General features: G+C 44.3%; 1 protein-coding gene across 1 annotated transcript; it reads right to left on the reverse strand.

Moving 5' to 3' along the window:
• Nucleotides 1-934: 934 nt before the first annotated feature.
• On the reverse strand, nt 935-26,111 carry Pygl (glycogen phosphorylase L). The gene is made up of 20 exons (XM_090345078.1): nt 25,759-26,111; nt 23,570-23,671; nt 21,656-21,734; nt 19,042-19,145; nt 16,559-16,690; nt 14,056-14,167; nt 13,661-13,743; nt 12,453-12,596; nt 12,112-12,204; nt 10,910-11,056; nt 10,242-10,405; nt 9,677-9,791; nt 9,082-9,183; nt 8,808-8,955; nt 8,651-8,709; nt 8,243-8,384; nt 5,102-5,309; nt 4,222-4,356; nt 3,727-3,793; nt 935-1,276 (listed from the first exon to the last, which is right to left on the reverse strand). Exons 1-20 carry the CDS (start codon nt 25,999-26,001, stop codon nt 1,100-1,102), a joined length of 2,556 nt encoding a protein of 851 aa, XP_090201204.1. The 5' UTR covers nt 26,002-26,111; the 3' UTR covers nt 935-1,099.

Below are 26,111 nucleotides of genomic sequence, written 5' to 3' on the forward strand. Positions count from 1 at the left end.
TCAAGTCCTCTTGCTCCAGTTCTCTAGTCAAAGCTAAGGAAAACCTGAAGACTAGAAGACGCTATGCCAAAGCGCCATCTTCCTATGGGTGCTATATAATAAATTTCTTTCCTCTACTCTTTGTCACCTGTCTTATTTTTACAAGGTAGTTAAAGATGCTATATTTTAGTTAGCTCATTTCAGTGGCATTAAAAGGTTACAAGAGCGCCGGGAGTTTGGCCTAGTGATAGAGTGCTTGCATGAAGACCGGGTTTGATTCCTTGGCACCACATACATTGAAAAAAAAAGCTGGAAGTGGCGCTGTGGCTCAAGGGTAGAGCTCTAACCTTGAGAAAAGTCCAAGGACAGTGCTCAGGCCCCGAGTTCAAGCCCTACAACTGGCAAAAAAAGTTACAAAATGTCAAATGCTGATGGTCCTGTAATCCTAGCTACTCAGGAGACTGAGATCTGAGGATAAAGGTCCAAAGCCAATGTAGGCAGAAAAGTATGTGCGATTTTTTTTTTTTTTTTTTTTTTTTGCCAGTCCTGGGCTTGAGCTCAGGGCCTGAGCACTGTCCTTGGACTTTCTCAAGGCTAGAGCTCTACCCCTTGAGCCTCAGCACCACTTCTGGCTTTTTTCTATGTATGTGGTACCAAGGAATCAAACCTGGGTCTTCATGCATGCTAGGCAAGCACTTTAACCACTAGGCCAAACTCCCGGCCCCTAGTATGTGCTATTTTTTTATCTTCAACTGACCAGCAAAAAGCAGGAAATGGAGCTGTGGCTCAAGTGATAAAGTGTCAACCTGAGCAGAAAAATCCCAAGACTCTGAGTTTAAGGTGCAGTACTGGCATACACACAAAAAGCTAGCAGTTTTTTAACTTTCTAACTAGTTTTGGGAAAAGTCCTAGTAGGATAACAATCTGCTATAAAGGAATAAATTGGGTACTCATGTGTTCCTTGAAAACTGACACTTTATTTTCAGCCCTAAATACAGTCATACTCTTCCCTTTCCCATTTCCAGAGATACATAAACATTAGCTAACAGAACAAAACAAAATCAATGAATATTATTTAAAATAGCCCAGTTCAATAAAAAATTGTTTTCTCAGCTCATATTCATTTTCCATTAGCCTTGCTCACGCCATTGCTGGCTTCACTGGACAGGGGAATCTTCAGATCGGAAGGTTCCATGTTCCAGATGTCCCTGGCGTATTCCTTAATTGTCCGGTCACTGGAGAATTTTCCGGAGGCAGCTATGTTTTTGAGTACCATCCGGTTCCAGGCTTTTTGGTTCTGTAAACAACATAGTCATGTAAAGCTCAGGGTCTGAGAGTCTAGCAGTCTTTAAGAAAAATAGCACACATTATGGCACACATGATGGACAGACGAGAGGGAAGATAGCTTTTCTCATATTCAGAGTTTATTTCTCTATAGGAAAGTCAGGAAGTAGTTTTTACTTGAAAAGAAACTGAGGAGGACCTAAGCTCTCTACCTGCTAACTCCAGCTATGGTCACAATGTTTCAGCCTGGAAGTCATATGTCCCAGGCTTCATTGTGAGTAAAGCAAGAGGACATAAACATTCACTGTGAGATATGTCAAGAATCTCAAGGAGTTTGCTCAGGCTGGCTTTGACCCCAAGATCCTCAGATCTCAGCCTCCTGAGTAGGATTACACATGTGAGCCACTGGTGCCCAACAAAATCTCACAATTTTATATAAAAGAATATAAAGACGAGCTGGTGCAGGTGGGTTGTGCCTATAATTTTAGCCTCTCCGAAGGCTGGAATCTTTAGGATTGATTATGGTCTAAAGCCAGCCCTGAAAGAAAAGCCCTCAAGACTCCATCTCCAATTTATCAGCAAAAATATGACTGAAGGTGTGTCACAAGTGATAGAGCACCAGTCATGTGCAAGAAAGCTAAATGAGGGCCGGGAGTTTGGCCTAGTGGTTAAAGTGCTTGCCTAGCATGCATGAAGACCCGGGTTCGATTCCTCGGTACCACATACATAGAAAAAAGCCGGAAGCGGTGCTGAGGCTCAAGTGGTAGAGCTCAAGCCTTGAGAAAGTCCAAGGACAGTGCTCAGGCCCTGAGCCCAAGCCCAGGACTGGCAAAAAAAAAAAAAAAAAAAAAAAAGCTAAATGAAATTTCAGGGCCCTGAGTTCAAGCCCTATAACTGATACATACACAGATACACAGACACAGACCATAAAGACATTAGCTTATATCCTTATCATTGTAGAGAACTCTGAAAGTTGGAAGTGACTCAAAGTGGTTAACTGACTTACAAGCATTTAAAAGAAAGACTAAAACTACCATCCTATCTTAAGCTATTGCAAAACAGTCTGCAATTCGTTCATTCCAATTTTGGAAACTTAGTGCGATGGAATGAATGCTTCCTATCTTCCTTTTTTCTTCTCTCCATCACTGATCATGAATAGACTTGCCAGCTATGCCGATGTTTACCAGGCCTCAACAATACAGTTTCTGTCAAGAGTAGAAAACTACAATTTGCACTAATGAACAAGCATGGTTGAACCGAATGCTGGGCTTTGAGATGGGCCTCTTTTGGATCTGGGTCATAACATTTGTTTTTTCCCAGTGCTTGTGATTAAACTCAAGGACTTAAACGTGTTAGCGCTCTACTTCTTGAGCGAGTGTCTCAGCCCTTTTGGTTTTCAATCTTATTGCTACCTTCAAAAGGCTAGTCTTCAATTTGTGATCCTCCTGCCTCCACTTCCTGAGTAGTTGTGATTAAAGGTAGGTACCTCATGACCCACCCCAATATAATTATTACTTTTCCTTTTGAAGCAGGATTTTACTTGGATAGCCTGACAGTTCTCCTACCTCTAAACTCCGGGATTACAAACATTTACCACCATAGCTAGCTTTGGGTCATAATTTTGACAGAGGAGATCCATTGGGTAAAATTGAAAATCACGTGTGTGTCCTTACTGTTGTCTGTGCTTTTCACTTCTTGCTCTGTTTTATTTATATTTATATTGCTCCCACCCCCCCACACCTTTTTTTTTTGGTCCGTACTGGGACTTAAATTCACAACCTTTGCTCTTGCTTGGCTTTTTGTTATTGTTCAAAGCTTGCATTTTATTACTTGACCCATACCTTCCAGCATTTTTGATTATGTGGAGGCAAGGCGCTGAACCTCAATCTTCAGACCTCAGATACTTTCTGTTCTCTCCCTCCCTCCCTCCCTCCCTTCCTCCCCCATCTCTGCCAGTCCTGGGGCCTGAACTCATGGCCTGGGCATTGTCCCTGAACTTCTTTTGCTCAAGGCTAGCAGGTCTACCCCCTGAACCACAGCACCACTTCTGGCTTTTTCTGTTTTTCTTTTGTTGTGGTGGTGTTTTTTTTGTTTTGTCTTATTGGTGTTGTTTTGCCAGTCCTGGAGTTTGAACTCATAGCCTGGGCACCGATTTTGGACACTGTTTTTTTTTTTTTGCTCAAGGCTAGCTCTCTGCTACTTGAGCCACAGCGACACTTCTGGCTTTTTCAGTGTATGTGGTACCAAGGAATCAAACTCAGGGTTTTATTCATACTAGGCAAGCACTCTACCACTAGGCCATACTCCTGGCCACTTTTTCCATTTATGTTGTACTGAGGATTCGAACCCAGGGCTTCATGCATGCTAGGCAAGCATTCAACCACTAAACCATATTCCCAACACTCCTCAAATTTTTAATTAACCATACTGCACAAGGTTCTTTTACAGAGCTCCACAACTTACCATGTACAACTGACTGACTTTCTCTTGACATTTCACATAGGCTTCATAGTCTGCAAATACTTTAAACCTGTTTTTTTTGTTGTTGTTGTTAGGAGAAAAAAAACAACAGAAAACTTCATTAATAGATGCATGCCTAGATTCTGCTTAGAATTTTATTTTGCTTAGAGAGTGAGGCATGGCTAATTTATCAAACTCTTATTTCTCTTCTCAAGAGTAATCACCAGCTTTTCCTCCCCACACCTTTTTATGATTCTTCCCACATACAATGTCATTAGATGGATGTATTTGAAAAGTGATAATCAGTGGAAGCAGAAAAAGAACACCAGGTTTGAGGGTCTTATTAAATCTGACTGGCCATGTTGGTGGAGACTCTTTTATCCCCCAAGCTTAATTAAGATAGTTGACTGGATCACAGATCTATGCTTATCTTATGGGTTGTAGGTGGTTTAAGATGTTCTTTTTCATAACACAAGCCATCTTCTTGTAAGAACTCACCTGTCATGATAAAATAGCATATTGATGATGTCTTTGAAGAGGTCAGGCTGCTCAGGAGAAAAGAAGCCATTGTCAATTTGATCAATGACCAGCTTCAACTCAGGAAGTGCTTCATAATATTCTTTTGCCTTGTACCTGCATGGTAGGGGTTTCAGGTGATGAAAAGAAGCTTTGGTAGTGTGGGTCATTAACAACAACACACTCGACAGATAATGTGTTAGCTCTAAAAATGCATTCAGAAATGGTAGCATTAAGCAGAGTCATTACAAGTTTCAATGTGAGAATAAATAATACTGTTTATAGATCCTGAAGAGGTGTGTATCTCCCCAAATTTATTTCCTTTCTTGTAACCAAACACTCAAAGAGTAGTAGATAATGAGAATTCTCCTCACAGAGCAATAGTTTAATCTGACAGAATAGCACGATCCAGTTCAAGGCGGACTTTATGAATCAAAACAAATATTGTATTAATAAGACTAGTTTAAAAAGAAAAGGAGACTACCTCATGCCTGTAACCCTAGCTACTCAGGAGGCTAAGATCTGAGGATCTAGGTTTAAAGCCAGCCCAGGCACTAAAGTCCGTGAAACTCTTTTCTCCAATTAATCACTAGAAAACAGGAAGTGGGGCTGTGGCTCAAGTGGTAAAGCACGATCCTTGAGCTGAGCTCAGGGGCAACGCCCAGGCCCAGGGGTAGGGCAGTAGCCTTGAGCTGAAGAGGTCCGGGACAGTGCCCAGGACCAGAGTTCAAGCCCCACGACTAACAAAGAAGAAGAAAAAAAGTGTCTCTCCCCCCCTCCCTCCCTCCTTCCCTCCCTCTCTCTCCCTCTCTTCCTCTCCCTCTCTCGTTACCTGTTTAACAAAGAGGAGTTGCCCACTCACCCTTTCTTGTCCAAAGCGGCCACCTCATCTACCCTCATGCCAAAAATGAACAGGTTCTCTTCCCCAGCTTCTTCTGCCATTTCCACATTGGCTCCATCCATGGTCCCGATGGTCAGGGCCCCGTTGAGCATGAACTTCATATTGCCGGTTCCGGAGGCCTCGGTGCCCGCAGTAGAGATCTGCTCCGACAGATCAGTGGCTGGAATGACTAATGACGCGCCAAGGTCAGCGATTGTGTCCTGTGTCCCGATCTTGTACTGTGGCTGAGCATTTAACCTCGCTGCCCTCGCCTTGTACCTAGCGTCTGCCTCTCCACCAGCACATGCGTCAAGATAATCATTCAAATGGCAGAGAACACAGCTCACTCTTCCTCTTACTGCTGGTGACCCCTTCTAAGAGTGCCCATTTGGGCTGGCCTCTAGAACCTTGCCACATGATACTCTTTCTTGGTCTATAAACTTTAAACAACGCCTGTTGACTGAGCTATAAATGGTGCTGCTATAGTTCTTTTCCACCTTTCCTTCTCCCTATTTTTTGTTATAGCTTTATTTTCAGTTCTTTAGCTATATAAAATACATTGCAGCTTCTTTTTCTTGGCCCATGAAATTTCTGACCTCTCTCCTGACCTCTCTTTTGCAAGTGGAGGGAGGGGCTTGGATTGCTGCACTCCTGCCATTTTTCACCCCCCTCCTTCCCCTTCCGTTGCAGGGAACTAAACCACACACAAGTGAGGTGGGCCTGTGGCTAGATAGCAAGCTCTGACCTCTGGCCGTGATTTGCACAGCAACTAGAGCTGCCTGAGCTGCCAACCCCTCAACCACAGGGGTCAGGACCCAGCTCAGTTCCCTCTCTTCCTCCTTCCTGACGTCTCTCTCCTTTTCTCCCTCCTTCCCTCCTCTCTCGTGCTGGTCCTAGGGCTTGAATTCTTAGCTTTTTGGCTCAAGATGGCACTTTACTACTTCAGCTACACTTTCACTTCCATTATTACTTTTCTTTTTTTTTTTTTTTTGCCAGTCCTGGGGCTTGAACTCAGGGCCTGGGCACTGTCCTTAGGCTTTCCTCAAGGCTAGCACTCTACTACTTGAGTTGCATCACCATTTCCCGCTTTTTCTGTGGTACTGAGGAATTGAACCCAGGGCTTCATGCAGGCTAGGCAAGCACTCTACCACTACGCCACAATCCCAGCCCCTACTTCCACTTTTTTTTTTTTTAATATAGGTTAAATGGAGATAAGAACCTTAGTTAGAGACTCTCTTGCATGGTCTGACTTTGAACTGCAGTAGCTAGAATTATAGGCATGAGCCACTGGTACCTGGTTCAAAATCAACTTTATTAGAAGAATATACTAATGGAACGTGTGTGTGTGTGTGTGTGTGTGTGTGTGTGTGCAATCATTTACCTCATAGGAATCTGGCTCTTTTGTCTCTGTACAGTGAGTTCTTAAACAGTAACCTCAGAGGCACTAGAAACACCCCCAAAAGAGAAAGCTCCCTTTGTAGCTTTTCACTCTGGGGAGTAGGTGAATGCACAGTTGGCATTAGCATGCGGATGGTACTTTGCCAGCATGTGATGCAAACAATCAAAGGTCCCAGTGGTAAAGAAAGGGACATGGGCTTCCTGCCATCTGTCCCCTCATGGGAACACCGCATTTGATCATGCAGTCCCCAGCTGAGGTGCATCTGAAACGTGTATTTCAGCAGCCTGATATCTGCCCTCATTCCCTGGCACAAGGTGAATAAATAAGCTCTTCCTCCTACACAGTGACCAGATGGATATCGGAGGGTTGAGGAGCTGGTGTTTCGTAAAACTCAGCTGGAAGTTTTGGTCCCTTTTATAGAGCAAGGTTCACACTAGGCCAAAGCCTCAGGAAGTCTCTCCCCGGCTTGTAAATGTAATGATGTATTATTATTAACAATGGGGACAGAAGTATAATTGCCACTTGGGTCATCTGAAAAAATCCTGCCTGGAATCAGGGTGCACATGGCTGGTAGGATGACAGTGGAAAGATCAAAGCGTGGATCCAAACCAGGCAGAGGGCCGGAATTTGGCCTAGTGGTAGTGCTTGCCTAGCATGCACAAAGACCAGGGTATAAGTACTCCATACCGCAGACATAGCAAAAAGCCGGAAGTGGTGCTGAGGCTCAAGTGGTAGAGCTCTAGCTTTGAGAAAGTCCAAGGACAGTGCTCAGGCCCTGAGCTCAAGCCCAGGCCTGGCAAAAAGAAAAGGCAGGAAAGTTAGTGAGCCTTCTTCTCCACCAGTGCTGGGTGACTGTCATCCCAAGCTACACAGGAGGTTGAGATGGTTCTAGGTTGGCACAAACAAAAAGTCTGTAAGACTCCATCTCTTGGAGGGAAGCTAGACATAGTGGCTCACTCCTGTGATGCCAGCAGCTATGGGAAGCTTAAGAAGGAGTATCTCAACTTAGATGCACACTCGGATGGGAAGTGAGACCCTATCTCAAAAATAGCCAGCCCAAAAGCAGGGTGGGGGTTTTTAGCTCACGTAGTAGAACACCTCTTAGCAAGTGAAAGGCTCTGAGTTCAAACCCCAGAATTGCTAACTAAGTAAAACAACAAATTCCTGCCTTGGCATGAACATGGTGGCTCATACCTATAACTTCCTTAGGAGATGAATGTAGAAAAATAAAAGTTAGAAACTAGCCCAGGAAATGTTAATTTGAGACTCTATGAAAAACTCTATGGTAGAGTGCTTGCTTACAAATGCTTAGCCTTGAGTTTAACTTCCTGTGTTATTAAAACAAAAAAAAAAAAAAAAGGAAGCCAGGAGCTTGTGGTTCATATCTTTAACTACTCAGGAGGCTGAGATCTGAGGATAACAGTTCAAAGTCAGCCTGGGCAGGAAGGTCTGTGAGGCTCTTATCTCCACTAAACTACAAAAATAAGTGATGTGACTCAAGTGGTAGAATACTAGCCTTGAGCGAAAAAGTTTATGGCCAGGGCCCAGGCCTTGAGTTCAAGCCCAGGACCAAGGGTGGGGACTAACCCTGAAAGTGTTCCTGGGTCATTCTGTCCACAGTGACACTTTCTATCTGAAGTTCCTACATCCCAAGGCCAGTTACCATCCAATGCCATCTCTAAAAGCTGTCCTGATCCCATGTGGTTTATAAAGGAGGGAAATACCTTTCTCAGCAAGAGACACTCTGTAATTCTCCAAGAAGATGACTTTCAACTTGCTGCCAACCACAGGGTCATTGTTCACCACATCCGCCACAGAGGTGATCAGTTTTATGATCATTTTGGCCATGTGGTATCCTGGGGCAGCCTTGGAAAAGAACAGCGAACACAATGACTGGAGGCACCATTTGTGAAGAAAGAGAGAGAGAAAGAGAGAGGGGAGGGGAGGAAGGGGAGAGAGACAGAGAGAGAGAGAGAGAGAGAGAGAGAGAGACAGAGAGAGAGAGAGAGAGAGAGAGAGAGAGAGAGAGAGAGAGAGAGAGAGAGAGAGAGAGAGAGAGAGAGAGAGAGTGTGTGTGTGTGTGTGTGTGTGTGCGTGTGCTCTCAGATCTCCAGGGAATAGAGTCCACTTACTTTACCACCAATTATAACTGTCCTGGGCACGAATAACTTCTTTGGGTCTTTCTTAATGCCTGCAAAAGATGGAGCACTGGGTGGAATGGAAGATGGCTGCTGGTGGGGCTGCTTGCCGCCTCCCTGGGGACTCGTTGGGGTCACCTGGGCAACTCACGGTTGTACATGGTGATCACGTGCAGGCAGTTCAGGAGCTGCCTCTTGTACTCGTGGATCCTCTTCACATGGACGTCGAACATGGAGGATGGGTTGATCTTCACTTTGTACTCCTTCTCCAGGAACTGAGAAAACTTCAGCTTATTCTCCTGTGGGAGACAAGAGTATGGGGCATCGGCCCTTTGGATCTAGATGCTTAGGGTTATCTGTAAACAACGTCAGAACACGGCCCCTCCAAGCCAGTGCGGGGCGGGGGTCACTCTCGATAGCCTCACCTGCTTTATGTTGGCGATTTCCCGGAGGAACATGTCATCACCCAGGAAGCTGTGCAGCTTCACCAGCTGGCTCAGGTCTTTCACATAGTCTTCTCCGATTTTCTTTTAACCATGGGATAAGAATTCACAATTTCCATGAGTTGGTGGTGGGTGGCTCTCAGCCACACCAGCACTATTCCCAGTCCACACAGCTCACTGCACAGATGAGCTCCCCAAAAGGTCCAAGAGGCCATGTGAACACACCACCTCTGCTCGGTCATGGGGCTTGAACTCTGGCCCTGGATGCTGTCCCTGAGCTCTTCAGCTCAAGGCTAGCACTCTACCACTTGAGCCACAGTGCCACTCTGCTGATATCTTGAATAGAGTCTCAGCGGAAATCTCCTTGAAAGAGTGACCAAGAACCCAAGTTCGGTTACCTGGGCTCTGTGTCTGAATCTTTGTTGTCATTGACCATGAACCATGACCAGCTACAGGACTTGGAGTCCTGTGTGACCGTCAAGTTGCACCCTCCTGTAGGTTCACTTTGCAAATTCTAAGTGCACTCATGTCCCCCTCCCATTGCAGCCAGGCCTTCCTGGCTCAGCACTTCCATTACCTCTGCTATGAGGTCTGCCAGGCCTGGGTTGCACAGTAAGAGCCAGCGTCTTGGAGTGATCCCATTGGTTTTATTCTGAAACTTGTCAGGTTCCAGCTCACTAAAGTCCTTGAATCTAGAGATGGAAATGACAATCATCACTGAATCTGACCAAGATGGCAAGGTCTTGCTTGGTGGATTAAAGTTCAAAATTTCACTCAAGTTGCCAAGTGCAGGCTTAAGAAGATTAAATAAAGATTAAAGAAAGACAAAGGCAGCAGATAGGGCTGTCGTTCCACAAAGAAACTCATTAATGGCTCAAAACAGAAATCCCAAATCTAGCCACCTTCCTATGACATCCTGGCACTGACAAATACAGTAGATTTTCAGCGGATTAAAACAATTTTTTAGGGGGGATCCTAAGTCTGCAATTAGGACAGTTGAAAGAGGGTAGCATCTTTTCTTTTTTGAAAAGAGGTCCTCTCCATGACAGAATATACTTCATAAAGGACCTTCCTTCTTCCACACAAGCACACTCTTGAGTTCATTCTCATGCTATAGCTCAGAGTTAGGCCAGGGAGCTTACACTTCATTCTTCACAATGTCTGAGTGGATCTTAGCCACGCCATTCACAGCGTGGCAGCCAACGATGCAAAGATGGGCCATGTTGATCCTTTTGCCTCCTTCTTCTTCTATCAGAGACATCCTTCTCATACGGTCAACATCGTCAGGAAACAAGGCGATGATTCTCTAGCCAAAGGAAGAGCAAGACCTTCCTGGTCACTCAGGTTTAAAACAACATTGCCGTGTCACTCGTGTCCCAAGCAAAACCTTTAACAGAATGAATATAAAACTTCACTCCACAGAGGTGTTGAGGTGGTCATGGGGGAGAAGCCATCCCTGAATTCCAGCACTTTCAAGATGTATTTAGCAGAGCACCACTCAGGGCAGAGTTTTTTTTGTTTTGTTTGGTTTGGTTTTGCCAGTCCTGGGCTTGGGCCCCAGGGCCTTAGCACCGTCCTTGGCTCTGCCACTTGAGCCACAGCACCACTTCTGGCCTTTTCTATGTATGTGGTACCTAGGAAATGAACCTGGGTCTTCATGCAGGCTAGGCAAGCACTCTACCACTAGGCCAAAATCCCTGCCAGTAGAGTATTTTTGATTTGAGGTATGGGAAGGGGGAATTCCTGCCTACCCAGGCATGATAAAACTTTATTCTTTACAAGGGATAAGAATCTCTTAAACATGACTTACATCTAAATGCTTCTGATTTATCTCATAAATGATCTGCAAATGTCGAGGAAGTAACTTCTCTACCAGTTCCACTGGCCAGCGCTCCAGGGCTTCTGGGAGTACTGTGTGGTTAGTATAGGCGAACGTCTTCTTGGTTATCTCCCATGCCTGTGGGAAGGGGCAGGTCAGTTACTGCCCCGCAGGGCACAAGCACCACACCAGAGCAAGCCTTCCCCAACTCCTGCCTGTCAGCCACGTGCCACTTGAGAACGTACACAACCAGACACTCAATTCCATTAGGTTCTTGAATGGTCCAGATGAACAAGAACATTTTTTTAAAAGTGTGTGTTTGTGTGCCAGTACTGGGACTTGGACTCAGGGCTTTAGGCCATTTGTTCTTGCTTAGCTTTAAGGCTCATGATTAGAGCTGGTTTACTGGAGATCAGAGTCTCTCAGATTTATCCAGGCTGGCTTTTAATTTATCTTCAGATCTCAGCCTCCTAAATAGCTAGGATTATAGGCTTGAGCTACTGGGTGCCTGGCTTCCTTTTTTTCTTAAAAGAAGAAAAAAAAACTATTTGTAAAATTTTGTTTACACACCTATCTGAATGATAATTATGTTTTTGTTGTTGTTGGTGGTGGTGGCGGTGCTCTATCACCTGAACCACACCTCTGACTCCACATGTTTTTTAATTTGCAAAATATCATATGCACAAGTGCTGAAGAATAAAAGCTTAAGTAATGCTCAGCAGAAACAAAATATATTTAAATGCTGGCTTTCAGTACTTTGGGAACACTTTCAATTAACTACCTGCTTTTTGAGGTTCAAACTTAATTTCTTTTGTCTCTTTTTTCTTAGGGTTGAGTCTGGGACTCAAACTTGATACCTTTCTCATTCACTCATTGGCTAATGCTCTATCAACTGAGCCACACTCCAACCCCAAGAACTTAATTTCAAACATCTATTTTTAGTTATCCTGCAGAGCACAGGGATATGGTCCAGTATTTATTACTATTTGTTTTGGTCTTCTCCCCACGGATGAATAAAAATAGAGGTATGTCCATATTAGGGACAAATTTACCTTAAGTTTAGAAGCTAGCAGCAGTAACATATCCTGAAAAACTGAAAAATAGAGCTTTCTGGCTGTCCTCCAGTTATATTTAATTAATCACAGTAATTACATTCATTCAGCCTAGTAAAGTGAAAGAAAAAGAAGTCAGACCTTGGACCAGGGCAACTTCTCAATGTCCACAAAGACCCTCATGAGCTCGGGAATGGCGAGCGCTGGGTGGGTGTCGTTCAGCTGGATGGCCACCTGTGTGGAAAGAGACATCAACATGAAGTGAAGTGACTGAGGCCCTGGGGCCGGCCTCCTGGTCTTCGTATGTGCCCAGTCCAGAGGACAGGACTGAGTAAGAAGAAGAAGTCCACCTCTCTCTCAGATGAGGCCTACATTGTTCCTGTGCAACGATTTCAGCACTCAGGGAGGGAAGGGAATAGATGGGATGGGAAAGCTGGGTCCCTCTCCAGATCCCACCCTGCAGCCACAGGCTGAGTACCCACCTGGTCTGGAAAGGCGTCGAACACAATTCCTACGCCATCACTGGAGCCAGACTTGGAGGCTTTGAAACGCCGAATCACATCCTGCAGGGTGGCCGCCACCACAAAGTACTCCTGCTTCAGTCTGAGCTCCTTCCCTTCAAAAAACTTCAGGCCAGAGTGATACAATGAAATAGGGGTTCATACTGGAGGTGGGGCCAAAGAGGGACTGGCATTTCCTGCTTAGGGACTGGCAAGGCCAAATCAATCTGGAATCTGGAGAAAGCAGGCTCGGGGCTGAAAGCCTTTGCTCTCTCCTGAAGCCCCATCAAAATGATAAAAGAAGGTGATGGAGAGGTGTGGGTAAAGGTGATTAGTTTTTATTAGTAGTGTAGGTGAAAATAGAATAATGGAACCCAGGGGCTGGAAGTTTGGCATAGTGGTAGAGTGCTTGCCTGGCATGCATGAAGACCTGGGTTCGATTCCTCGGTACCACATACATAGAAAAGCCAGAACTGGTGCTGTGGCTCAAGTGGTAAAGCTCTAGCCTTGAGAAAGTTCAAGGACAGTGCTAGTGCTCAGGCCTTGAGCTAAAAGCCCAGGACTGGCAAAAAAAGAATAATTAAAATTGTAAAACAAACAAAAAAAGGAAAGAGGGGGAATGGATAAGAAACAAAAACAGAGGTGGTAGATTTGACCAAAGCAAATTTGGTACACATATGAAAATGAAATCCCTCTGTACAACTAATAATACACTAATAAAAAGAAAGCTATTTGTAATAGCTAACAAAAGACATAAGGTACATGTTCAACAATAGGACAATGGCCAATAAGATATAAAAATAGTCGTTAAACCTCTGTGATGTAGCTAGGTTTACAGGCAAGAGCCACTGATGCCATTTCATTTCCAGGACTTGTGACCTTGCAAAGTTTGTGCCTGCAGAGGAATCGCCAGTGGCTCACCTCTTCTTTCCTATCCAGGGACTGTTTTTGAATCCATCTACAGAGTTCCTCCTTTAGAGAAGAGATTGCTAATCAAAGGCAAAGTACTAAGTCCAATGTCATGAATTGTATCCTTTTGTTTCTGTTTTTGCTTGGGTGGGGGGCGGGTCTGGACCGTTGGGAAGGGACATGGAGTGTAACTGCACGTGCAGGAAAACCTCAGGGTCCCACACGTGGTTCCTAGAGAAGCTGACAGGCTGTGCGGAGTAAGCCATGTGTGGATCACTCACATTGTCATTGGGGTAGAGCACACGGGAGATGTTCTCTGCCAGGTTTCGGTCCAGCACAGCCTGAATGTAGTCTCCCACATTGACTGAAGGGAATGACAGAAGAGCAATAAAGAGATAAGCCAACCACTCTGGGAGCAAGCCATATGATAGGTTCCATCCAATTCCCACAATTCCTAAGGAACTAACAGGATTTGACAAATCTTGATGACCTTCACAAGCGAGTCTGAGGGCCAGAGGACAGACTGCTTTAACACGCCCTCCCTCTGGCTCCATGAAACAGACTAACATTTCGTCACCGAACAGTTCTGATCAGAAACTCAAAGCCTTTCTCACCAACTCAACTAGGTCCTCACTAGCCATCAAAATGAAGAAGGCAGAGCCCGGGCTCTACTCACAGTCTCTGAGGTTAAAATCATTCGGTGCTCGAGCAGACCAGAGGCGCATGGTGTTCACAGTGTTATTCATATAGCCAGGCACAGGCGTGTCGTAAGGCAGAGCCAGGACCACCTGCAGGATTAGAGAGAAGCAGCTGCCCATTTGTTTTCAGTGCAGTGACGTAGGCAGATGACCACAGAGTTCTATTCTGGGCTCTATAACCAACTCCAGTTACTTAAGGTATAGATTATAGGAACAACTGAGCTGTGAGACTAGAAAGGGTTGACAGTACTCAGAATGCTGGCTGGCTGGCTCTAGAAAGGTTGAAACAGATGGCTCTGGAGAGGGCAAAGAGACTGGAATGCCAACCCCAGTCCTTAGGGCTGAGCTGGAGTTGAAAGCTAGATAAAGTAGAACGTATATCTGAATTATGCCTAGGTTGTAGTCTTGCCTGGTGCCAGTGGCTTATACCTGTAATCCTAGATACTCAGGAGGCTGAGATTTGAGGATTGACATTCAAAGGCAGACCCAGTACTGAAGTCCGTAAGACTATTGTTTCCAATTAACCACCAGGAAACTGGAAGGGGTGAGGTGGCTCAAAGTGGTAGACTGCTAGCCTTGAGCTCAAGAGCCTAGGGACAGCGCCCAGGCCCAGAGCTCAAGGCTTCCTCTTAGAAATAAAGGCCTCAGAGGTTGTGACCCATTAGAAATCCTTTGCAGAGTGGGGCAGAATCTGAGTTCACCAAGGCCGGCCTTTCTACCTCTGAATGTGACTGAGGCAGCCTAAGAAGTTGTACCTTTCTGTGGCACATTAGGGTGAACTTCTCCCTGCTAAGCTCACCCCTAGGTTATTAGGCCTACTTGGAACACTACAGCTTTTCCAGTGGGCAAACTTCAATCCAGGCCTCTCAGCCTAGCCACTGTTCAAACTAGTGCAACAGGGAGGCACTGAGAATTCTTTCTGCTTCTCTTTCAGCTTTGGCAAACCAGAGCCACAGTCTGAATACTTCTCATCTCCTGCTCCTCTCTCCTGTCTCCATAGGCATTGGCTTGAAAAGCACTCACACCTCTAGTTCTCTCTGGCCTTTTCACAGAGAAGTTGAATTACACAAGAAGGAATTAAACAGCTCAGTTTGCTGGCAGGCATCCCAGTCATGCCCAGAGCACGTGTGACCTCATGTACTCTGATGGCACCAGCTACCAGCGTGGGGCGGGGTCAGGAGATGTCTGCATTCACAAGGCCTGAAGGCCTTGCATCAGCCTGACCTCTTCCTGTACCTCTGCCCACAGTGTGTGGATTCAACACACTCTGTAACTGAATGCTGGATTCAGTATGAAAATATCTACTGGTGCCTTGTAAATACAAATGAGCTCTACAGTGGGGCCCATAGTATGGAGAGAATGCACCCGAGTTGCTGAGTAAATCGCATCATGTCACACAGTCACAAGTACTGGGGAAGTTTTAGGCACCAAAGCTGTGTGGGTCCTTTGGGCAGATTAAGTGCTGCTTCATTTGCAGCTTCCTGGTGGTATTTGTAGTCTTTTGCTTATCTTCCAGTCACAGTGTTAGTTTACTCTTACACCACTATACTATTTTCTTATCTGTCATTTCACAGGCTACATAAATTGGAAACCAGTTTCTGAAAGTCTTATTTTTTGAACTTTATCTCAGATTAGGAAGATACACCAGCAGTATATATATATATAAAAAATCAGCCACGACTTGGGTCATGATTCTTTTATGGTAAAATATCAACCACATTTTGACATCACAAGATTGAGTGTTACTTTCATTTCTCACATATAAGAACAAATTTATCTGGCCTTTAATATTCTCTTTTAATGTTTCAAAGAGTGACCAACGTAAGTCATTTCTAGCCTGAGACCATCCTTATTAAACAAGACACAGTGATTTACTGGTTGGCCACAGTAAGTTCAGTAATAATAGAGCTCATTTATTGCTGGAGGCCACCAAAGGACAGTCCGTGGAGAATATATATGAACAGACCCCAGTACCACTTTTCTACAAGTGACCTAACATTAGGCACTTACTTAGCATATTTTTCATTTTCGTTCTTATTTTATAATGCATAAGAATCTTGATCTTTGACTAAATACTATAATATCAAAGTATTTGTCTCGGAAAAGTTAGAGGTAATCATACAGAGGTAGAGTGGAAAAGAAAGAACTTATTCCATTTTGGCATCTACAACCTACAACCTAAGCCAAGAGCTAAGCCACATAGAACTGATAAATGGGATTGCGAAATGACTTGGTCATGTCACTTGACTTGAGAAAGACACTTCTTCCCTGTGTCAGTTCTTTTATCTCTGAAATGAGTAAGTAGCTTTTGATAAGAGTAATGACAATGAGTCACAGAAACATACTCAATTAGTACACAACATACTGTTTTGCAACACACACACACACACACACACACACACACACCACTATATGTGACATATTCAATGCACCATCCTGTGCTCTACCACAGAAAATGCTGGCCACAGGACACTGGCATACCTGGGTGTCGATCCACTTGGCCCCTGTCTCGGTGTGCTCCACTCTGCCATAAAAGTGCACTGGCAGCATGAACTCTGGGCGGGCCTTCTCCCAAGGGTTCCCATGCCGGAGCCAATCATCTGCCTCTTCTACCTGCAGAAAACCACATGACTTAGAGTGTACAGTTACTTTTCAGGAGATAAAGTACTAAATTAACATTAACTATACTTCTTAATACTGTTCTATGTGTTATATTTAATTCTAGTGAACCTATAGGAAGGAACTGCAATCCCCCTTTCAACAATGAGGAAATGTAACTTCCCCAGACCACCCAGGAAATGGTAGAGCTAGGATCTGACTCTAGGTCTATGGGCTCCAGAGCCTGTATTGTAGCATCTGTGAATCCCTTGGTTCAGCTCACACTAAGAAGAGATGTCTTTCAGGAATGTTTATTGTTGGAGACATGATGGGCCCCTACATGCTGTTTTGGGTCAAGGGTGTCACACCCGAATATGGAATCAATAGAAAATGTATAAAGAAATCACTTAATAAAGACACTTTAGTGTAAGCACATGTCACTAGAACAGTTCATGGTCTTTAACTTCATCCTATGTGATTTTGATTTAATAATGAACTCTTATGGTTTTCTTTTGAAGAAGACATACATTAAGAGTTAAAGACTGGGCTGGGAGTTTGGCCTAGTGGTAGAGTGTTTGCCTAGCATGCACGAAGACCTGGGTTTGATTCCTTAGTACCCCATACATAGAAAAGCCCGGAGAGGTGCTGTGGCTCAAGTGGTAGAGTGCTGGCCTTGAGGAAAGCCCAAGGACAGTGCTCAGGCCCTGAGTTCAAGCCCCAGGACTGGCAAAAAAAAAGGGTAAGGATGTATGTAATTGATATTGTCAACATTTCCCAAGTATTTAGGTTAAATCTATAATAAATCTTCTTCAATAAAGACCCAAACAAGAACAAGACCTAACTGAGACAACAGGCTTTACTAAAAGTGATAAGTTGAAATTAGATCTTTAAATAAACATAACCTTGTGACCACTCAGTTTTTATATAGTTAGTGTCAGATGAAGATTCACAATACTGGTCTTTAACAAAACATGAAATTTTGCTTATAATATGTAACTTACAGTACATTCCAAATGTTCTTCTGAACTTTTCTGACTTTACATCAAATCTATACGCCTCTCCCTTCCTTGCTCCAGGGTGTCCAAGAATGGGGTGGGGGCAGTGGAGAAACCTCATTTACTCTAATTAGGTTTGCTTCCCTTCATGGCCTTACTTCCAGCCCAATTCCCCCACTGGATCCCTGAGCACTCTATAATTGTATACTTATTGTCAAGAAATACAGAACTCGGGGTTTTTGGAAATCTAATCCATGTGTTTTTGTCTATGGTGTGTCTATAAGACAAAGATAAGTCTAACCCACAATTAAGATCAGGGAACATGATCTACATAGTAGCACTAAAGTTATATTCTGATTTAAAGAATTGTAATCTCTTTGTATAACTACTTAATAATAAAATTAATGAAAAAGAATAAGACAACAAAAATGAAAAAAGTGTTAGCAGAAATACTTAAGAATATAGTTTGGCTGGGCACTGGTAGCTCACACCTGTAGTTCTAGCTGCTCAGGAGGCTGAGGTCTGAGGATAACAGTTTGAAGCCAGCATGGGCAGAACTCTGTGAGACTCTTTTCTACAATAAACTACTTTAAAAGTTTAAAAAGAAATGGCACTATGGCTCAAATGGTAGAGGGCTTGCTTTGAACAATAGAAGCTCAGGGACTGCACCTAGGCCGAATTCAAGCCCCAGGACTGGCAAAATAATAATAATAATTATTATACTAATATGATTTGGCTATCTAGAAAAGTGGAATTGAATGCCAGTGGTTCATGACTATGATCCTGGCTACTCAGGAGGGTGAGATCACAGGATCATGGTTTGAAGCCAATTTAGGCAAATAAGTCTCTGAGACTAACTCTGTGCAGCAAAATGCCAGATATGAAGCTCTCTCGAGGAGTAGCCTACAGCAAAAAATACAAGGGAATATAAAGCCCTGAGTTCAGTACCAATACACACACATACACACCAGACTATAGCCTTCTGAGTGGATTTGGACACATTTCTGTGGCATGTTTTAATGACCCAACATTGACTCGCTTTCTCTCCTTTAAAAGGTTAGTATGCTTGCTACCATCAACTTGATGGTGAGAAAGATCATGACTCAGATCCATGTTCCCCCTTTGGTAAACAAAATCGAGAGTCGGGAGGTTAAGGAATCACAGATTAGGTGCTGGAGAGCTGTGGGTGCATGGTAACAGGCTGTCTGCTTTCAGGGAACTCTGCATCCTGTGGGGCATTTGCTATTGTCAACTGAATACTGGAGAAGTGAATTGAGTGAGAAAGAGCCAAGAGTTATAAAGTATGGTCCAAAGCACGAGAGAGGCGATGACGTACTTCAAAGACAAAACCTGGAAACATGCTTCACATACCTGCCATCCATCTCGGATCTTCTGATTGAAGATTCCATACTCGTATCGGATACCGTAGCCATAGGCCGCAAGCCCCAGTGTGGCCATGGAGTCCAAGAAACAGGCTGAATTAGATACAGAAGAAGACATGATAAAATTCACGGTAAATTTCAAGTTTTTCCCTAGAAAACATGGCAACCAAAACACATATTTTTCTCTGAGAAACCACATTTGTATTTTAAAACACAGAGTCTGTGGCCGGGAGTTTGGCCTAGTGATAGAGTGCTTGCCTAGCATACACAAAGACCTTGTTCAAGCCCTTGGTACCATATACATAGAAAAAGCTGGAAGTGGTGCTGTGGCTCAAGTGATAAGAGCACTAACCTTGAGAAAGCTGAAGGACAGGGCTCAGGCCCTGAGTTCAACCCCCAGGACTTACAAAAACAAACAAAAACACAGAGACTATAGCCTGATGGAAACTGGTTTTTACATTACTTCTTTTTTTCTAATTCTAACACTAAATTAGGCCTGGAATCTGGCTATTTGAAACGTTGGGAGCTTTAGGTAAGTGCAGCTCAATCCCAGGGCTGGCTGACAAGTTTAGGAGATCTCTTCTCAACCCTTAGGTGGGTGTCTCGATACCTGCCATTCATCCTAAGCTACAAGGGAGACATTGTAGGTAGCTGGCTAATACAAAGGGATCAGGATCCGCTGAAGAGGAAAGCAGGCAGAGGTGCCCTTGTTGGCTACCAAAGCCTCAGATGAGTAACTTCCTGCCACCACGGCAGGACCTCCACAGTTTCCAGCTTCTTTTTTACTTTCATTATGCATTATTTTTAAATTTTAGTACTAATTATTATTGTTAAATCACAGTTACTGATGTAGTAAAGATTATATAAAGTGAAATATGCAAATCATTTTCTGGTAACTTGGAAAGGTATGCAAAATGAAGAGTTTTTCAACCATTCTTACAGAGAGACAATGTCTATTTTTCAGGCTCTACTCTGATACTTCGGTGTTCATTTATTTTTATTACTAAATTTAAATTCCACGTGTAATATATTCATAAATCTTTTTAAAATTAAAATGTTATGGACAAATTATTTGAAATGTAGTTTCTTCTTTGCCTGGTCCAGTTCTATACTCCTCTCTATAAGGGGTTACCAGGGGAAGTTATTATTTAAATGAATCTATATTAAAATTAAGCTTCTTATGAGTTTAAACAAAGGTATATATAATATAAAGAAAATACTTAAGTTTTTAAAAAGTCATTAGTGGTATCACATTATATGGATTTTAAAGCAACTTGACTTTTGAAACTTGGCAATTAATTCAGGAAAGTTACTGTGTATATGCTAACTTTATCCTTTGTGGGTTAGGTTATTTTTAATGTTTTGTGTTTTGCAAATGGCATATTTTTTCCACATGGCTTCTTGTGAAGGATTTGAATGCTTTCTTCAGAGTTGATATGGAGAAGTGCAAGCATTAGTTAAAAAGGATGCTCTCCTCCCCTAACCTCCCCATCCAGTCATGGGGCTTGAACTCTGGGCTAGGATGTTGTCCCTGAGCTCTTTAGTTCAAGGCTACCACAATACCCCTTGAGCCACAGCCCCACTTCTGTTTTTTTGGTGGTTAATTGGAGATAAGAGTCTCACTGATTTTAGTGCCAGGCTGGCTGTGAACTACATCCTCAGATCTCAGCCTCCTGAGTATCTAGGATTACAGACTTGAGCCACCAACCCAGCAAAAGGAAGCTTTTATTATTTATTTATTTATTATTTCATGGTAACGGGAGAGTTTGACCTCAGGCTTAGCTAGTCTGGTTTATTATTTGAGCCATACCCTTCATCCAAGATAGGATTTTGATTTTTCTACCTGCTCCCTCCCAGGGGCCAGGCTGAACTAGGATCTTCCTCTTTATGCTTTCCTTAATGGCTGTGATAATAGGCTTATACCACTATGGCCAATTTTTTTAATGATAAGATGGGTCTCCCAGAGACCCAGACCTGGAACAGCCATCTTTCCAATTCTAGCCTCCAGAAAGGCTGGGATGATAGGTACCAAACATCATGCCTAGTTGAGTTGAGGTATTGAGATAGAGTTTCTTGAACTTTTAGCCTGGTCTGGTCTCAAACTATGAATCATTTGACCTCTGCCTTCTAAGTAGATAAAAATCATTCTCTGGCTAAACTAGTTATGTTGCATGTACACAAAAAATAGATGAAGTGTGTGTGTGTGTGTGTGTGTGTATATATATATACACATATAGATACATATAGATACACACACACACACATCAAGATCTACAGCTTAGGCCATGGCTACACAAATGTGCGAAAAATGATAGTGAAGTAAAAGGGTCACTTTGGAAACCCTAAAGTACACAGGAAGGATCTGGTTACCCTTGGGGTTTTAAGCAATAGCTTGAGGGGTTTTAAGCAATGTCTCTTCCCTTCAAGTTCCCTTCTCTACAGTTTGTGTGGAAAGGATCAAAGAACCTACCTTGAAAAGTCTAGGTATGGGCTATATAGGCCACGCCTTTCACTTCTTTCAGTCACCTGTAAGGATGGTCAGGCATGGCATATGACAAGCACTGATCAGTCAGGCAGTGTAACACATTCCCCATGTCCCTTACCAGCAAGCCTGCCAAGGCCGCCATTGCCAAGCCCAGCATCTTCTTCAATTTCTTCTAACTCCTCCATGTCCAGTCCCAGCTGACAAAGGAAGAAAAGCAACACTGAGTGTGAATACACAGGAGGCCATTTAAGAGACAAAGCCATTTCCTAAAGTGGTGGGCCAGGCAACAGGCTTTTCTGTGAACCTCATCACGGGGAGCTCAGCTCCCTTGCAGCTCATCCTAGCCTGGGATACACAAGGGGGTGCTGCCACGGCAGGTGTGGATGTGAGCTGGCAAAGCAGGGGCTCCCAGTGCCTCCTGAATACTGCTACCCCCTCAGTGAGCTGCTATGTCTCCCCACACCTCCCTTCCCTTGTTTAAACATATGGAGGAGAAAAGTACCTACTTCATTTAGGGTTGTAAACCAAATGACATTACACAAAGAAGGAGGGCTCTGTGTGCGTATGTGAAGCTGTCATCGATACTAACAGAACTGAGAGGTTGTTTTGTTTTCCTTTAGAACACAGGGGCTTTTGCTTGCTAGGCAGATGGTCTTTCAGTGAGCCACACTTCTAGTCCTTTTTGCACTGATGTGTGTGTGTGACTATTTTTGAGATAATAGGGTCCCACTTTCAACTTGGGCCCTCACCTGGACCATGCAACACTATCACCAACTTTTTTCCCACTGAGCTGGAGATTCAATGAAAAAGAATTTTCTGTCCAGGTTGGCCTGGAAACATGTGTTTTCGGTATGGAGATAACTGAAGGAATTTAAATGTGTTCATAAAAACAAATGAACACATGGGGTTAAGAGTACAGGCTGAGGTCAGGAGCACAGGCTAGTGCTTGCCTAGCATACACGAAGCCCTAGGTTTGACTCCGTGGTACCACATGCACAGAAAAAAACCGAAGTGGTGCTATTGCTCAAGTGGCAAAGCACTAGCCTTGAGCAAAAAGTGTCCAAGAACAGTGCTCAGGCCCTGAGTTCAAGCCCCAGGACTGGCAGAAAAAATAAATACAGAGCATAAGCTGAGGTGCTTTAAAGGGGAAGTACATTTTACATTATTAGGTAATAGAAGAGAACGACCAGGGAATTTTAAGTTTGTCATTATCACAAAGTGTCTTGAGATATGACTGTCAAATGCCAATCATTTCTTAAAAAGTAGATAGAAGGGGCTGAGAGTTTGGCCTAGTGGTAGAGTGCTTTCCTAGCATGCATAAAGACCAGGGTTCGATTCTAAGGACAGGGCTCAGGCCCTGAGCTCAAGCTTAGGACTGGCAAAAAAAAAAAAAAAAAAAAAAAAAAAAAAAACCCGTAGATAAAAGCCCAAAGTTAAGCATGGAATTCTCATAGGAGAGAATTTTAAAGACTTGTTCTGCTGCTGACTTCTACAATGTAATTTGCATGCATGGAGAATATTGATCAAGACTTAGGTAGGAAAAGAAAATTCTCACATGTAATGACCAGCTCTTTATACGAGAGATGATGATCTTTCTTTCTTTCTTTCTTTCTTTCTTTCTTTCTTTCTTTCTTTCTTTCTTTCTTTCTTTCTTTTTTTCCTTTGCCAGTTTTAGGGCTTGAACTCAGGGCCTGAGCACTGTTCTTGGGCTTTCTCAAGGTTAGCTCTTTTCCTTAAAGCCACAGCAACATTTCCAACTTTTTCTATGTATGTAATACTGAGGAATGGAACCCAGGTCTTCATGCATACTCGGCAAGCACTCTACCACTAGGCCAAACTTCTGGCTTGAAATGACCGATATTTCTAATAGTTTGTAATAGCCATGTCTAAAGAAGCAATTTATCACACTCCCACGTGTTGTGTGTGTGCATGCATGCATGCACGTGCAGAAGCATGCACTATGCCCTCACGTTTCCTGTAATGAACTTGAAATTGAAAGGGGGAGGATGAATGGAACCTAGGAGCACTGTACCTGGTAAATGGCTTCATCACAGGCATTCTGCAGGCCAAGGTTAATCATGGTGTTCTGTAAGGTTCTGCCCATGTAAAATTCCAAAGAGAGGTAATACACCCTCTGAAAGAAAGAAGGTCATGATCCATGATTAGTCTATTAGGTCAATCATAGTTATCCACAAAAGACACACGGTCATACATTAGGCTACCAGTATAGAAGCAAACAGGATGACTTTAACATGGGTTCCAGATCTCTCAGGGCTAGTTTTCCCCATCGTTGGTTTAAGGAAAAATATTTCCTACACTACTTTTTGGTACTACTTCAGTATCTTTTGCCTCTAGGGAGAAAAAAAAAATAAAAGCAATATTATCAACTGATTGGATTCAATATTTCCTGTCTTCTTTCTCTTGTTTATGAGTCTTATGAATAAAATATGCTTGGGGCAAAGAGAAATCAGACTGTAATTATAGCTCATCATTCTCTGTGAGTCAGAGCAGGTAGCTAGAGGTTCTGAGCATTTCAAGTCACTCAGAAACACAAGGAATGATTACAGACACTTTATGGATAGAAAACAATACTCCTTGAATTATTGCTGCAAGTAATTTTACAGTTAAGAGTTAAAATGGTTCTAGAACTGGGTGCCAGGTGGCTCATGCCTATAATCCTAGCTACTCAGGAGGCTGAGATTTGAGGATTGTGGCTCAAAGCCATCACCAACACTAAAGACTGTGAGACTCTTATCTCCAATTAACCACTAGAAAGCCTGAAGTGTCTGGTGCTGTGGCTGCAGGGGTAGGGCAGTAGGCTGGAGCTGGAGAGCTCAGGGACCCAGTTCAGGCCCAGAGTTCAAGTCCCACGATTGGGGAGTGGGGAAGGGAAAGGCTAAAATCAGAGATCAAAGCCAGCCCAGGCAGGAAAGCTCCTAAGACTCTTATCACCATTTAATCACCAAAAAATCAGAAGTGGCACTGAGACTCAAAGTGGATAGAAAACTAGCCTTGAGCAAAAAAACCTCAGGGACCGTCCCCAGACCCTTGTTTAAAAAAGAAAAGAAAGCCTGTGAGCTGAAAGCATTCTTTCTGAATAAGGATTTTTTAGTGTTTGCTCTTGGAGAAGTAGAAATTTTCTTTATGGACCTAGAAACTTAGTTTGCCTTCACTATAGGAAAAGCCAGGTAAATACAATCCAGAGTCTAAAGGGAGAGGTACAAAGTTCAGGAGTTCCTAAAACGTTTTTTAAAAAAGTACTGTTTGCTAATTTAAAAACAAAACAGACTAACAAGTGACTTCAGCTTTTCATTTCCATGTCAGCTGCCGGTAGCATCTCCATCGTCCCTTAAAAGCAACAAAAGTCTGTAAATGCAACAGTATGAGGTCACCTCAAGTTTTAGGGACCATCCGGTTTAATAACATAAAAAGGCCTGCGCTCAGGCTCGGAATGAACAGCGACAACAAAACAGCTTCCACCTAGAAACTCTTATTTTTCTATTTTCCGCTGTCTTCAGGATCCATCCCAGTCTCTCACCAGTTCCCATCTACTGGAAAAGCCTGCTTTCCCAGTTTTCACTCCCATAACAGACCCACTCATTCTCCTTGCAGTGGGGAGCACGACTCTCTCCTGGCCTGGACCTCACCAATCCCCCTCATCGTCCCAGACGGGTCAGGAGGAGGTGGACACCCTGCCGGCCACCATCTCCACACCAGTCCTCTCGCAGTGGATGGAGGTGGTCCTTGACCTGAGTTCTGGGCAGCGCTGTGGCGGGGCGTGGATCTTAGCTCTGGCAGCTGAAAGTCCAGGGCATTGCCAGGCCTTCAGCCCCCAACTATTAGGCAATCGGAAAAGCTGAAGAGCTCGGAAGCCCCGGGTCCTCGTCCCTCCCCTCCGCTGCACACTTCGGCGAATCCTGGTTTGCGCTCGGATCTTAGCTACATTTGGGGAATCCTACGCTTAAGGTCTCTTAAGACACTAAGCTTGATCACGCTGGGGCCCCTGACTGGTTTAAAGACTCCCGGCACGCTGGACCAGAGGCGTCCGCTGGGTTCAAGGCCGAGCTTAGACGCTCCCAAACGTTTGTTCAGTGGACAGGCGAGGGAGGCCTGGGACGGGCAGATAGACGGCTCAGGGGGCTCGGGGTGGGGCCCTGAGAGACTGAACGGGGCGATGGGCCGGGGCAGGGGTGGCAGGGGCGTCCCTGGCCTGGCCGGTACCTTGGGGCTCTTGTCGTAGTAGTGCTGCTGCGTGCGGATCCAGCGCCCCACCAGGTGGTCGCGCACCGTGTGCGCCAGCGCGCAGTAGTAGTCGCGCGGGGTGGCCACGTTGCGGTCCTTGACCAGCGTGAAGTGCAGGTGCCGGTTGAAGCCCTTCTTCAGCTCGGCCACGTTCTCCATGCCCACGATGCCGCGGATGCTGATCTGCCGCCGCTTCTCCTGGTCGGTCAGGGGCTTCGCCATGGCTGCAGGACGGGACGCGCGGACTCGATGGAGACCGGACCGGGGAGGCGAGTGCCGGGCGAGGCGCGCGGCCTGGGGCTCCGCGGCGGCACCGGACAGGACGGAGGCGG

Source organism: Megascapheus bottae, chromosome 14 (assembly GCF_031878675.1).
Source record: "Megascapheus bottae isolate mThoBot1 chromosome 14, mThoBot2.hap1, whole genome shotgun sequence".
Classification (NCBI taxonomy): domain Eukaryota; kingdom Metazoa; phylum Chordata; class Mammalia; order Rodentia; family Geomyidae; genus Megascapheus; species Megascapheus bottae.

What these genes read in the sequence shown, in the direction of transcription:
- Pygl (XM_090345078.1), bottom strand. Translation starts at nt 26,001, where the DNA reads ATGGCGAAGCCCCTGACCGACCAGGAGAAGCGGCGGCAGATCAGCATC. An exon ending in TCGACGCCTTTCCAGACCAG is followed by an intron (nt 12,205 to 12,452) that starts GTGGGTACTCAG and finishes CTTTCCACACAG; the next exon opens with GTGGCCATCCAGCTGAACGA. An exon ending in CGTGATCACCATGTACAACC is followed by an intron (nt 8,710 to 8,807) that starts GTGAGTTGCCCA and finishes CATCTTTTGCAG; the next exon opens with GCATTAAGAAAGACCCAAAG.